Here is a 14,129-nt window from a genome sequence, read left to right on the forward strand (position 1 = left end):
TATCCATCCTGCCATCCTGTCGTGTTCACAAACCTCCTCCCCGCATCTGGTGAAGGGTCATTGTCAACAAACTGTCGTACGCATTATGCCGCACACACTGCATTCTTTTACCAGACTTTGTGTTGTTTTTTTTGCCCTTTCTCCCATTTCTCGCCCCTATCAGACCCGGGCAAAACATAATTTATTAGATTTGGCTTCTCCGATCTGGGTTGTGCGTGTGTGTGTTTGTACGGAATTCGGTTGCCGGAAGCGATGCGCACGTTGTTTGCCGCATTTGACCCTTGCGTTCCACACGTGGGTGACAAATTATGTGGGTGGCAGGGATTAGGGCGCCCGAAAATGTTGATCTTTGACCGCGTATTGTTTACAGAGTTTGCTGATGCACCGCAAATCACTTGCATGACGTGCATGACGAGGGATGTATGTCAAATAAAATGTGGCCTTTCTCTGTTGTTTGCTGAATTTAAACGAAACGTTTAACGGAATATCAAAAGCAGAACACGTTGGAACACGGGAAAAGAGAATTATAACATACGGCACACGGCTCTCTTTGCTTTCGTTATGTTGCTGTTGAACAAATTAAAATAACGCGAACGTTTGTTCATTAGCTACTGTCTAACCACGAGCATCAATAGGTATCTTTATGGACAGAGTCTTGTAAAGATAGAGTCCCCAAAAGAATTGGCCTGGCTATATATTTTACACAAAATAAAAGAGGCCTGATAGCTATACAAGATGATAAAATTGAGTTAAAAAATGATAAAATTAATCATCAAATCTGATAGCTATTCATACTTTTTAATTGCAAAAAAAAATATTTATGCTCTGAATAAAAAAATATAATATATATTATAAAAAGTAAAAAAAAATAAAGTAAAGTAAATAAAAGTTGTCAAAACAATTTAAATTTAGTTTTGATAGCTAATTTCAACTTAAATTCGTAAAAAGATGCACTTTTTTACCTTTTTAATGCACTTGTTCATGCGTTGCATTTCCTAACCCTGTAACTACGCACCTCTTTTCAGACAAGCGCGACATCTTGCGGCTAAAAATGGAAACACTATATAATAGTTAGCCTTGCTGCCAACAGATGACGCCACTGTGTTCTTACAAAATAATTTTGAATTTCGTTTCGCGTGTTTAAATTGTATGTAAAAATTTACAAAATGCGCTACTAAATAGGAAATATGTTTATAACAGTCTTGATTGGATGCTGCTATTTCTTGATGTTACCAATGTTGTGCAGATTCTGATGTCAAAATTATCAAAGCAGTCGTATCAAACGGTGCACAAATGGCTTCACTGTTGAAAATTGTTCGCTCCATACGTTTTTGTCGTAAATTCCACTGTAAAATTGAGGTAATTCGTAACAAATGATTAAATGCGCATTATAGCAAGTAAAATCAATATCGTTGAGTCGTTTTAGGATACCTACCCACTGGATGCGTCCATCCGCAACAAACCCAAAGTAAGCAAACCGGCCGACTACGAAATGATGCCCGGAATGTCGCCGAAGGTGTTCCGTGAGACGGAGTACGATCATGTGAGTATGAACAATAGGAGAATAGGCAAAAAGTTAAACTATGAAATGAAAACAAAAGTAACAGTCGAGTCGAAACTAACCTTTTGCACGGACTTCCAGCAACTCGGACCAATACCGGTAACGGGGAACGAAGCGAAGAACTATACGTACAAGAATCCGGAATATTTCTCCTACCACAACTATTCGTTTTACGATATTGGCCGCGCGGTAGGGTGTGCCTATCGGGTGCAACCGAGCGCACTGCCGAAACGCACCAAGCGGTTCCGTCTGCCGTGGCAGCAGGAGGAAGACATTCTGTACGATGCCGCAATTCCAGCGACGTCATCTTGCTCGCACTGTGAGATTGAGGCAAAATCGGAACAAAACATGGAGCAAAATGTGGAACGAAATTCAAAAAGTTAAATAATCAGCAGAAAAAAAATCAAGAGGTAAAGTGTAAATGAAGTTTCAATTTGTGGTTCATTAATCAATCAAATTATTATGTCCACAGGTGGAAACGGAAGGTGAATAAATGGTGGAGAAGTTTAATTACCTTTGGAACTGCAAGACTTTACTGCGAGCGGTCAGCAAAACGGAATTGTTGCCGCGGTCTATTGTCTATTCCTATCGAAATTAGACGTGTGACACCATTTTTACCACATCGCGGCAAGGCTGTGGGAATGGCTGTTGACCACAGCGGCTGAGAGACCGAGTGGCTTTGTCCTCCTAACGCTCGAACAAGATCACCCGGGGTGGAAGGTAGTTCAAACACCGGTACCTTATGGCCTCCACCCTCTATGGATCCAATTTGCATGTCTCTTTACTTGCTGGAAAGGAAATGCCATTTTTTCGGCCCAAAATAAATATCATTTGTGGTGCTAAAACTGGGTGCCCCACCGGCTAAAGAGGTGTTACTAGCGGGCAATTAGCCACCGTGTTTACCGAGTGCCGAGTGCAACTGAGCAGTTGCGTTGAACAACGGAACGGTTGGGCAGGGAATTTTAGACATTTTGCTTTCTTATATTGAAACAAAACGCTCGATTCATACGCGTGTGCAACAATGAGCCATGACTCAATTGTCACATTTTATGGATCTGTGAGACAAAAAGCGTGGAAAAGATAACTTATGGTTGTGGTAAGGCTTCACTATTTTTGACATGCTTGAAGTTTGGTCATTTCTTTTTAACCTGAATTAAAATATTATTTATGTAATTTTTATTTTATCTATTTTGTAGTTACTAAAAGCAAATTGGCAACTTTCTCACACTTCACTATCGTTTGTTTGAAGCATATCTGGAACACGAACACCACACCACCGTACTGACTTCTAATGCACCTCAAAGAGGGGGAGTCTTCTAGTCAACAACGAACTCTCCAAGTTGACTGATAAGAACCACCATCATTGTACTTTGCCGCAAAAGAAAGGGAAACCCGTGTCTCTCCAAAACGTGTCACCGAAGATGAATTTCTTGGACCCAACAGCTGGTACAAACAAAAACTGGAAATCTCCCTCAAAGCCAATGGTATTAAGCAAATGTTGACGCACGCAATAAAACATTAGGGCATGTGTTTTTTTTTGGGAAAATGTTTTCCGTGTCGCAGCACTGTCCTCTGTCCGCCCAGAGGTTCATTCATCGTTTTGCGCGCGCACTGTTCGCTGCACCCGTTACGCCCGATTGCGGATCCAGCAAACCAACGCCCTCTTTAATGGGCCTGGGCCCGGGTGTGGTGGACGGCCGTTGTGTTATTTTGGGGGGGGGGGGGGGGGGGGTTTGGCATAAGATAACGTGTGTGTGTGTGTATGCATGTTTAGGAACTATTTTAATAGCAGGCACAAAACATATTATATGGCCCCATGTTCGCGGTCCGCCGTATCTTAGAGCATTGTCTTCGCGTGTGTGTACAACAGGCACAAAACGCACACCAGTTCGAAAGACGGCACTGGCTTAGCTTGGTATGTGTCTTCCGACGTGAGTAGCCGTGAGTGATCGACTAGGTCGACATTTACTACTATTTCCACTAGGGAACTCTTGCACACATTGCATTGTTTTGGGGTGCATAAACTAACTACTCCTACACACACACACACACGCACACACACGCATCGTAATTCTCGGGTGGGGGATGACGGTGTGTTGGGTGGGAAAAAAAACCATCACCAACTCGCATCGGAAAAGCCATTCCACGGTAGACTATCGAACGCAACGGGTCTGGTGCAAGTCTCGGTGCAGTGCAGCTAACTCGCGCATCGATCGCTCAATTTTTCCGCTCGGTCTGGGTTCGGTTGAACAAAATTTTAATCCATTATCAAAAACATCAACAATCGTGCCCCACCCCCCCCGCGTCGCACCTGACAGACAGTTTGGAGAGTGATTTAAACGATGCGTGAGACGGCGAACATGTTCACGACGAGCTGCGCAACAACGGGTTAAGAAATTTCGATTGGAATGTGATAAAAGGAGGAGAACCCTTCACAGCTTATCGGTGGAAAAGTGCAACTGGGTGTGTGGAATTCCATCGCGACGACGGGGGCATTGACGAGGAGGGAAAAACCGCCCCATTCCGGAGAAACATAATGTTGTGTGTTGGAAAGTGTTGTAGCTGGTCGTGTGATGAATTGGGCTGAACAAGGCTAACGATGCATGCAATGTCCGATCGGGTGAACAGACACTAGGGTTACGGAAAAGGATAAAGCAGCAAGCAAAACAAAACAAAAAAAAGATTTCGTAAAGTGACAAAACGAGCATACGAGCGGAGGCGCAAATAACGCATCCATTTTACGCGGTGACAAAGTTTAATTGAAATAGTGAAGAATATGGTGAAACCGGCGGCAAGAATAGTGATAAAGTTTCTAGAATTAGTAAGTTCCAGTGAGGAGTGTGTTCCGTGTTTTGAAGCGTTTCGTTCTGATGGGTTTCGTTTTTCGCCTTTCTCACATTCTCTCCCCACCAGTTAGGTTGTGTGGCGTGTGTGATTACGAAGATTATCACCGACCATGAGTCACGGCGCGTGTTTGTGCGAAACCAGAAGCTATCGCGGTAAGTTGTCTATCACCCCTTGCTGCGGGCATGTCTTCTCCGTTTTTTGTTCCATTTCCACAGCCTGAGCCTGACAACAAGTGGCCGATTTGCATATTTTAAACGTTGGGAAAAGTGTAGATAAAATTGAGCCGGTGGCTATTAGTCACATGAGCGCGGCTCTGGTTAATTACCTGGAGGACGCTTTAGAGCAACTTCATTGTGAGTGGTACTGTGAGTTGGTGACGCATATCAGCATCTGTGAGACATTTCCGATTATATTGATGAGAATTCTTGTAGAATATTGGGAATGTGCGAACACCTAAGCCCAATCAATACTTTGAGACATTAATGTTGAATTCCTGAGGTGTACTCGCAATATCCTCCAATGATATACATCTGTTTCATTAATATATAGTTGATGGTTTAAGGTAATATTTTTAATTCTTATTGCACTATTTTTCCTGTGCACTTTCAGAGAATGGAGCTTGATACACAACATAACCTGGAGCAGCGGAGGAAATGCATTTACAAACATCGTCTACGGGGGATACACGATAGTCATCGCACTAATGCTAATTACAAGGTCAGCCAGGAGTTAGATACCCCAGACGCTAGACGCGGTACCGAGGGCACCCTAGGGGAACTTCGGAAGTGTTTAAGGCTTATTGCCATTTGGTTGCCATGGTTTGTTGTTTCTTTTTTGTGACCAGAATCCATCGCGGTGTTGTTATTGTCCTCCCCCGGAGGTTTGCCCTCTTGGGGCTTTTGTAGAGCTAGAGCTGGGCACTGAGACAAACGACATCGCGGAAAACAATTACCAGCAGAGACGGAACACACTCATGCAGAACATGTGGGAAATTATGGGCTGATGGGAGAGGAATGCAGTTCCTGCTACGCGCACATTGATGGTGGAACAACGTGGTGCTGTGGAGAGATCTCGTGGTAGTAATAGCCAAAGTTTCGACTCAGAGCTCGTACGAGCTTAAAAATTCTCATAGCTCAAGCAGTGTCTTGTTGAGAAAACCATCTCTACACCTGCACGAGTTGCTAGCTTTTTTGCCATACTGGAGCTGGCGAACAACGAGTAGGCTTTGTCTTTGATAGGTTGCTAGTTCTAGGCACTTGCGATGACCTTCATCTTTTGCGCATGCGTGGTGTTAGGGTTTTCCCTTCTTGTCTTTTTTGTTTAAAGCTCGTACCTCGTTATTCTTGGTTGACTTTTCATTACCATGCAGCACCACACTGTGGTGACAGTTTTTACCCGCTCCCCCCATCAAACTGCGACGTCTAGGTCAGAGATCCGACACAAGTACTGAGCACTCCACTGTCTTCCGTCAAAGATTTGCCGTTGAAGTACAACACGCCTTGCGCAAGACTCCTCCGATGGTGGTGATGGCGGTGCTAGGAGGTTGGAGTAACGTTAGCATAATTCACATGTCCGCACAACTGAACAATGGTTTACCTGTTGTTTGCGACGAATGTACATACCGCACGGTGCACGTTTCAAGAGTGCGCATTTTGTTTGGGAGCATTTGAATGTCGTCTCGAGTCTACGGAGGAATTTGGTCTAATCGTGTGGATATGTTTGATCGTAATATCTTTCCAGATGCGTCGATGCCAAATCACGTCCGACCTTGTTTGAGAAGATTGTACTATCGCTGGGGACACTATTGTTTTTTGCGGCAGGTAAGTGGATGGTGACATGGACTTGGTGAGTTTAAGGTATGAAGAAAAAAACAATGGAGTTTCTGTTTCTTTTTCTTGACACGCCAACCCACACACAGGTGGTCTGGTGTTTGCGTCAATAGATCAGGTACATCCCGATCTCCATGATAATGCCATCATACTCGGATGCTTGTCGTTCGCCGTGGCGATCCTGTTCGTGATCGATCTGGCCGATCCGTTGGCGCGCATGACCGCCCACATGACGCAAACCGAAACATCCACCCTGACCGCAACCGATGCGCCCGATAGGGCAAACTTGAAGAAAGATGTCTCCACCGATACGGAGCCGACGGTATTTGTCGTTTCCAAGGCAGATCATCAAAACGGTCACCTACATCATCAGCCGTTGCATCCACACCAGGAACACGCGCACCATGAATACCCGGACTCACCACTCAACCGGAGCGATGAATCGATCGTAGAGCGGAAGGTGTACCCTTCGGCGCAGGTTCCAGTGTTTGCGCACGTACGCGCACCGGAGGAAAGCCGTAGAATTGCGGGGAAAGAGATTAAATACCTGCCGCGGCAAGATTACCGCGATAGACGCAACTATCGTGATGCTGGCCCTGCGAGCTATGCGACAAATCGCCCCGCGACGAACCAACCGAATGGCCATCAGACACGGCAGCAGCACATGAGCGTACCATCCAGCAGCTACCATGACAATGATTCGTTCGTCGAAGATATTCAGGCACCGTCGCGCAGGAGCACCTACGTACCGGCCGACAAGTTTGACCAGGAAGCGATGCAGATGAGCAGCGCACCGAACCACCATCGCACGAGACCACCGCCACCGGCCAAGCCTTTAAACGTCATTCGGACGCACTTTGGATCGAACCACAGCTCACCGACCGAGTCGCAACACAGTGCCGAATGCAGGTGTTCGCAGCGCAGTACCAGCACGCGACGGATGGAAGAACCGGGCCGGGATGAGTTTGACTCGCCGCCCATACGGCCCGGGTTTGTGGCCAATGCGGCAAAGAAGTGGGACGATCGGGCACGCAGCAAAAGCCAACCGATCGTTGGGCTGAATACGATGGTGTAGCAATCCGAAACTCTTCTTCAATCGATTGAATACTTTTTAAGATGTTTTACAAACTGTAGGCAACCGTTTAAATACTGGTAATTCGAGAGAGGGAAGTAAAAACCAATAAAAACGGGAAGAAATGGTTCGATTTCCGAATTGATTATACGCTTTTTATTTGATTGAATCTTCTAACTGTGCCGGTAGCGTTGTTCTTCATAGTTGGTTTGAAGTTGATGGATCTGAATGCAACTACAATTGCTAACGATGCTGCTGCTTAACTCCTATGTGAAGCATGCTCATGATGTGCTAGAGTTACCCTCCTATAACGCGTTATAAAATTTCTAACAACACAACGTAACATGCAAACGGGAAACGTAGATGAACAAGAATTTGTCTCGAACGGAGTACAGGACGCCGGTCCGTGCGACGGACAGGACGTGCCTGGATAACGATGATGCTAAGATTAGGTCTGGTCGGTTGGCACTCACTACGAAAGGCTTGGCAGAGATGCGGGAATTGTGTTAAACACGCTAAAAAAATCGGCAAGTTCTAGCCCTGCCACACTAGCACGGTCCACAGGGCACGCAGGCGTCACTGCAAGGGTCACCTGCGCGAAGGAATAGAAATAGATTATTAGTTTCTAATGTTGCTATTTGATTATCTTTGACGAATGAGCAGGTGTTCGATTGATCTCACCTTTTAGTAAGGAGGGAACAATTTAACAAGCAGAAGTTCAGAATTCATCTACATCGGTAACAGTAACGCTCCACATTATAGCAGTGAGCTTTGCAAGGTGCCGAGTAACGGCAGGGTGCCGGTGCATTACAGATCTTACGCCATGGCGGGCAGTACCAATTGGTTTTGGCCATCTTTGGTCTGGGTGTTGGTTGTCGTACCGCCGACCGGATACGCTTCAACGGATCTGATTGTGAAGGTGTAGGTTGAATCAATCGAACAAACCACTTAGTTGTAGTAGTAGTAGTAGTAGCAGGGGTTGAAGATTTATGTCAGTAGTACCGACTACTTACAGTACGGGACGCTGCAGGAAGGATCACACACTGGTGGATAACTAGGATCGCAAACCGGAGGACAGCATGGATCACAGGGTCCACAGGGTCCGCAGGGTCCACAGGGTCCACAGGGTCCACAGGGTCCACAGGGTCCGCAAGGAGCACAAGGTCCGCAAGGAGCACAAGGTCCGCAAGGTCCACATGGATCACAGGGTCCGCATGGTCCGCAAGGTCCGCATGGTCCGCAGGGTCCGCAGGGATCACAGGGTCCGCATGGTCCAGAGCATGGGACACAACAGGTAGGATCGATTGGGCAGGGATTGCAACCGCCACCACCCGTTGGAAGGCAGCATTTCGGCGAAGGACGTACCGGATTACTCTTCTTACCCATCGTCACAAACCGATAACGTCGGGCCCATTGCGACGGACAGCAGGATGCTTCCGGTTTGGTGAGACAGCATGGTTTTGCCTAGAATAATAACGAAGCCACTCCGTAAGAACTCAGCTTAACGCAGCAGGCCATGCTGAAGAACGTCTCTTACCTGACATTCAGTACGCGGACAATCGTGCTGCAGGCCGTTGCGCTTGAGACACTCGCAGTTTGAGATCAGGATGCCACCACGCAGTTCGCGACTCTTGCATGGTTTAGGTGACTGCAGATGGGAGAAAGGGTAAGAGCATGATTAAACTTCAACATCTCCGCAATATCTCAACCAGAGACGATGAGTAGGCAAGACACAAGGGTGGAATGGCGTTTTACGTAGCTCAAACAGTTCCTTCCGTGCTGGAACTGGAACATTTACAACGGCAAGCGGTCATACCACCATTCGTACACCTTTGTATACTTACCCATCAACGGATTTGCAAGAGCCAGAAGCTGTTCCTTCCCCTGTTCGCCTCCTAGCACCGTTTCGGAGCACAGATCGGTCCCACACTCGGCGGACAGCAGCCGTTTTTGTAGAACGTCGTGCCGGACGGCACGCAGCAGTACTCCCGGGCCGGAGGCACTTGCACAACCTGCGGCTTCGGCTGACAGACGAGCGTCGTGCAGATCTCCTTCGGTTCGACGATAACGCGCGGCGTACAGACCACCTTTGGGTCGGGCACAATGCGCTTGTAGTAGATTATTTTGGGCTCCGGCACGGTACGCCGCTTGTAGATGATGCACGGTTCGCAGATCGTCTTTGGCTGGTAAATGAGCTTCGGTTCCACGATCGCACGGGTTTGCGGTACCACGTGCCGGTCGATCACGGTGCGCGAACAGTTGATCACCTTCTTTTGGGCGACTAGCCGGGGCGGCTGTTGCACCGTAATGAACCGTGGTCCACATCGTTGGGGAGGACAGATGGTGGGACACTGCGGCATGCAGTTTAGGTCGTGTGCGGTGCGACAGGTTGGCTCGCAAGGATCACATGGTCCGCATGGTCCGCAAGGTCCACATGGTCCGCAGGGATCACACGGACCGCAGGGTCCACATGGTCCACATGGTCCGCAAGGTCCACAAGGTCCACACGGATCACAGGGTCCGCAAGGTCCACACGGTCCGCAAGGGCCCTGTGTTTAATGCAAGCAATCAAGCAGGCAATGGGAATGTGCAAGAAAGAACGTAATAATGATGCAGATGTAATAAAAAAAAACAGAACATCACTACTGGTGAATGAAGGATCTAAGAAAAGCAAAAACTGTTCATACCCCTCCAATTCCCCACTCCTCCTATGCACCGCGGCGCACGGGTGGTTAAAATATTCTTCGCCGGCAACGATCGTACATTTCTTCGTACCGAATATCCGGAATATTCGGTTCCTTCCGGCGCAGATTCCACGTGTAGTGCACCGTATCGGTACTGTCGAACACAATCAATGGACGCTTCCACCAACACAGATAGGAGGGGGAACGGGGGGTCGACTGTAGAATAGAATTCCGATATTGTTTCCATGAAGGAAGAAGAAAAAATACGAATGTATAACACGCAACTGTAATCTAAAGGGAGGAAGGCATTGCCTTACTGTAGTGTGGTAGGACACACCGTAGACATATTGCTTCTCCGGTGGCCTATATATCGATTTCTGAGTAAGCTCAGTATGAGTACGTGGAGTTGGAGATCTAACACAACTAAGACAACCTAAAAACATGTGGGAAATATACATTTCTCGTCCTGACTCTAGCATCTGACACATCTGTACTGACGAATACATCGATTTTCACTGTGGAAAACATGCTTCACAGACATCAGATTCTACAATTTGGATCACAGTTATGAGCTTAAACAAATCTTGGATTTGAATGTTTAAAATCTATTCTTGTTGTACTGTAACATATGACCTTTTCTAACTTTACTGTACCGGAATGAATGATCGTTACTGGTAGGGGAAAAATGTTTGATCTATACTTTACAGGTGCTCGTCGCGTGGTGTATCGTACATTGAGACACATTCCTCACTTCCGGATGAGTTACAACAAACTATTGCAATGGATTTCAATCGTGAATGTGCTCTCAGGGACCTATAATTTCTCCAACGGAACCCGATAACTCCTACCAACTTTTCTGCCATTCGAAATCATTCTTGAACTTATAACGTCATTCCTTGAAAAAGCCAAAACCCCCAGTTATATATCCATGGCCTACTACACTACGCTACACGCTGTGGTGCGAAAGTTTCTCTGCGTTTCGAGGACGTCCCCTCCTTGCAAACGCTCCTGGTAGCGCCCTATTCTAACCCCGCTCAGTATTAACAAGCTATAGACACTAACTTTTACTCCTCTTTCTCTCTTCTGGTGTAGTGGTGTAACCGTTACCCTACACCATCTGGAATGGGAATGTCCTTCCCGGTTGCCATTGTTTTCGCTCATCATCGAAATAACGAGGAATGGCGAAAAAAAACACACACACAAACTCCCGACAGAATACGTCGCTGTCGTGCGATAGTAGTGTGGAGGGTTTCGGCGGCATTGATCCAAATTCAAATACTATTTCAACACGGCTGTTTGCCTTGTACTGCTGCACGCGGCACTGGGCGCCAAGTTTGTGCTCTGCAAAATAGTATTGATTGGTAACACACGTACTACACACACACATACACACAAACATTCATGGTTAAAACTCACTGTTTGCTGCTTCAGTTAAGGTTAGGTTAGAATGTCCTAATCTTGGAGCGGGATACCAATAACTTAGTTACCTCCGCAAAAAACCCCATGGCAGCTAACCGTTTCGCTTGATGAGTACTACGGATGGTAGACAGTAACGTCTACGACCGCGTCTCGTTCCCTTTCCGGTAGAATCGAATGTGTGTGGTGGCTTCACAGGAAGGACACGGATTTGCAAACACACAAATAGGGAAAAGAGAAAGAGTTGCTGTAACTGCACGCGACTATTCTTTGCGACAATGGCCAGGTTATGCAGGAAGGATGTCACAAAGACTACTATGATCATCACGAAAAAAAAAAATCAAGCCAAGATTAAAGTGTGAAAGCGTAGAGGAAAGCGCGACAGTGGGAATGGGAAGGACGAAAGCATGCCCCTTAGCCCTTAATAGTGATGGCGCAGGCAGAGATAACAGAAATGATAACGGTGCTTGGTGCAACAGGATAGGGTACAGCGGTCACATTTGTGGCAGGAGGAGCAGTGGTGTCTTACGCAAGGATAGCAGGAGGAGTAGCAGGGATCGCATGGACCACAGCACGGATCGCACATTTTCGGTTCGGGGTGGGGTAGACGAACGCTTCGTTAAAACACTGTAAAAGGATGAAAAGATGCTGGATCAGTGGATCGGAACCGTGACACAAAATTACACTAATTGCTGAAAATAAATCATGTTGAAGGTACGGACGCATAAAAAAAACACGCACACAAAACTAGGTCAAGGATAATCTACGGAATGAAGGAGCACCAAGCAAGGATACGACATTATCCTCTTCAGAATACGTACCAAACTCACGGCGTTAGCTAGATTTCAAACAGTTGGAGCTTCCCTTGCAATTCGGATTGGAAAATCTTCTAGCAAAATTCTTCTGTTTTACAACACTGCAAAATTTCGTTACTTTTTTTTTCTTAAATTTTCTTCCACCTACAACTTCTCCGTTCGAAAGTAAAAATTGTAATAACGCAGACGGGCGAGTTGCTCGGTTATATACTGTTATTTTCGTTGCTATGGATATTCCGTCCATTTTGGCTCCGTGTGCTAAGTTCAACGTTTCCGTATTTCAATTTACCGCCTGTGCGTGCTTTGTTCATGCGTTTTCTTTTCAAGTGGGAAAATTGTGTTTAAAAGAATGTTACTTTTATGAATTAGATTGTATTTCAACTGAATAAAAGCAACTTATACATACTGAATGCCAAAACAAGATAATTGAATTTAAATTAAAAGATATCAAGGTTGCACTCGATAACAAATTATTTCTGTACGTTTGCACAGTGGGAAGAATTCAAACCTCAAACGCGGTATATTATTGATAGTTTATGGAAATAGAATTATTAAAATAAACGAATCACAATTATTAACTTACCTTTTACGATATGAGATGAGCCGGTGTAAAAATCTGAACATTGAAATATCCGAAAACGAATGGATAATTCAACGTCCTTTAATTGTTTCCACATTTGTTTCCTGCTCCGTATTCATATGGCCGATGCTGCTGAAAAAAAAAATGTATAAAATTTACTTTATCAGATAAGAATTACAATTATTGACGGATAATTACAATTTAAATCGGGATAAATTGAGAAACAATCAACGAATTTAATTTATCTAATTCTTCTAAGCAATAACAGCGCCACCTATCCGTGAAAAGTAGTGTTAGCCGTATTGTGATAGCGACATCTAGCAGAGAGTATCACCTTTAATCAATCAGACTGCGAAAGATTGGCCAAAAATGGGCCGAATAGCAGAACTGTTAGGCCCATCGAGGGGGTGTGAAAGGAAGGCGAAAGGAAACCCGATCCGAGAATGTGGTGACGGTCGTGGCAGCTATGGTAGATGTCGTAGCAGTTGCAGCCACGCCTGTTCTGCACAACACTCTCTAGCCACCGGATTTCTTGCAGAGTTACGAGGTCCATGTCCAGTGTGACCAGGGCGTCATCCAGTTGCTTCAAGGCTTCTGCTCGATACAAAGTCCGTACAGAGGCTCGTAGTCCGGGGGCGTCGCGTGGTTCGATTCCAGTAAAGTCCGTTCAGATTCATAGTCCTGTAGCTTTCCGTAGTCTTTCTAGATACTTGAGGCAGGGGGTTCTGCGCTCAAGCTCCCCAGTAGCTCTGGAGAGTCCCGTAGCAGCTTATTTTAGAGTCTGGTAGTCCCCCCGACATTCAGGTAGCACAAGAACCTGTACTACCTGTACCAGAGCAACATATTCGAAGGATGTAGAATATTTTTTCTGCAATAATGAATATCTCCGTCGTTCAACGATTCTGATGCCTCCAGAAGAACATACAAGTGCTTTAATGGAACCAAAGGATCGGACCATCATATTTCTCTGTAAAAGATAAGAGGAACATTAATAAAGTTGCTGATCACACTAATCAAATAAATATCTCGGGTACGAATTACTTGTTACGAAATGAATTTTGACTGCATTTATCAATATTCCTGCAGTTCCCTGTTTGATAACGTTTTGTAACACGTAATTTACTATTAAAAATCATCCACTCTGTTACACGTTACGCACACCAACCGTAAGCAGAAGTCTTGGTAAAACAAATAAACCAACAAACACAATGGCATGCTAAACTCTCGACGAATGTTAATTTACTTTTGAGTGGTAACTACCTTTACAGACCATCACGGAAATTAAACAAATCATAATCGTACGACAGTTTTTACAAACAATAGTC

General features: G+C 45.6%; 3 protein-coding genes across 5 annotated transcripts; 2 read left to right on the plus strand and 1 right to left on the minus strand.

The window, feature by feature from the left end:
• Window positions 1–1,293: 1,293 nt before the first annotated feature.
• Window positions 1,294–1,945, plus strand: LOC128300108 (uncharacterized). The gene is made up of 3 exons (XM_053036113.1): window positions 1,294–1,359; window positions 1,427–1,543; window positions 1,643–1,945. The coding sequence occupies exons 1-3, from the start codon at window positions 1,294–1,296 to the stop codon at window positions 1,943–1,945; spliced, it is 486 nt and encodes a 161-aa protein (XP_052892073.1).
• A 2,085-nt stretch (window positions 1,946–4,030) lies between these two features.
• Window positions 4,031–7,401, plus strand: LOC128298780 (uncharacterized). Its single transcript, XM_053034561.1, has 5 exons — window positions 4,031–4,382; window positions 4,475–4,560; window positions 5,018–5,125; window positions 6,149–6,228; window positions 6,327–7,401. Exons 1-5 carry the CDS (start codon window positions 4,338–4,340, stop codon window positions 7,310–7,312), a joined length of 1,305 nt encoding a protein of 434 aa, XP_052890521.1. The 5' UTR covers window positions 4,031–4,337; the 3' UTR covers window positions 7,313–7,401.
• A 42-nt stretch (window positions 7,402–7,443) lies between these two features.
• On the minus strand, window positions 7,444–12,373 carry LOC128298782 (keratin-associated protein 5-9-like). 3 transcript variants are annotated; one of them, XM_053034567.1, is made up of 6 exons: window positions 12,231–12,373; window positions 11,939–12,036; window positions 8,847–8,957; window positions 8,323–8,773; window positions 7,991–8,216; window positions 7,444–7,901 (listed from the first exon to the last, which is right to left on the minus strand). In XM_053034567.1, the coding sequence occupies exons 2-5, from the start codon at window positions 11,993–11,995 to the stop codon at window positions 8,035–8,037; spliced, it is 801 nt and encodes a 266-aa protein (XP_052890527.1). In that variant the 5' UTR covers window positions 11,996–12,036; window positions 12,231–12,373; the 3' UTR covers window positions 7,444–7,901; window positions 7,991–8,034. The 3 variants fall into 3 exon arrangements, 2 of the variants coding, with proteins under 2 accessions (XP_052890527.1, XP_052890528.1); XM_053034568.1 differs by lacking the exon at window positions 7,991–8,216; XR_008287277.1 differs by lacking the exons at window positions 7,444–7,901; window positions 7,991–8,216 and adding an exon at window positions 9,154–9,858 and having other exon boundaries at window positions 8,743–8,773.
• Window positions 12,374–14,129: the final 1,756 nt, after the last annotated feature.

This window comes from Anopheles moucheti, chromosome 2 (genome assembly GCF_943734755.1).
Source record: "Anopheles moucheti chromosome 2, idAnoMoucSN_F20_07, whole genome shotgun sequence".
Classification (NCBI taxonomy): domain Eukaryota; kingdom Metazoa; phylum Arthropoda; class Insecta; order Diptera; family Culicidae; genus Anopheles; species Anopheles moucheti.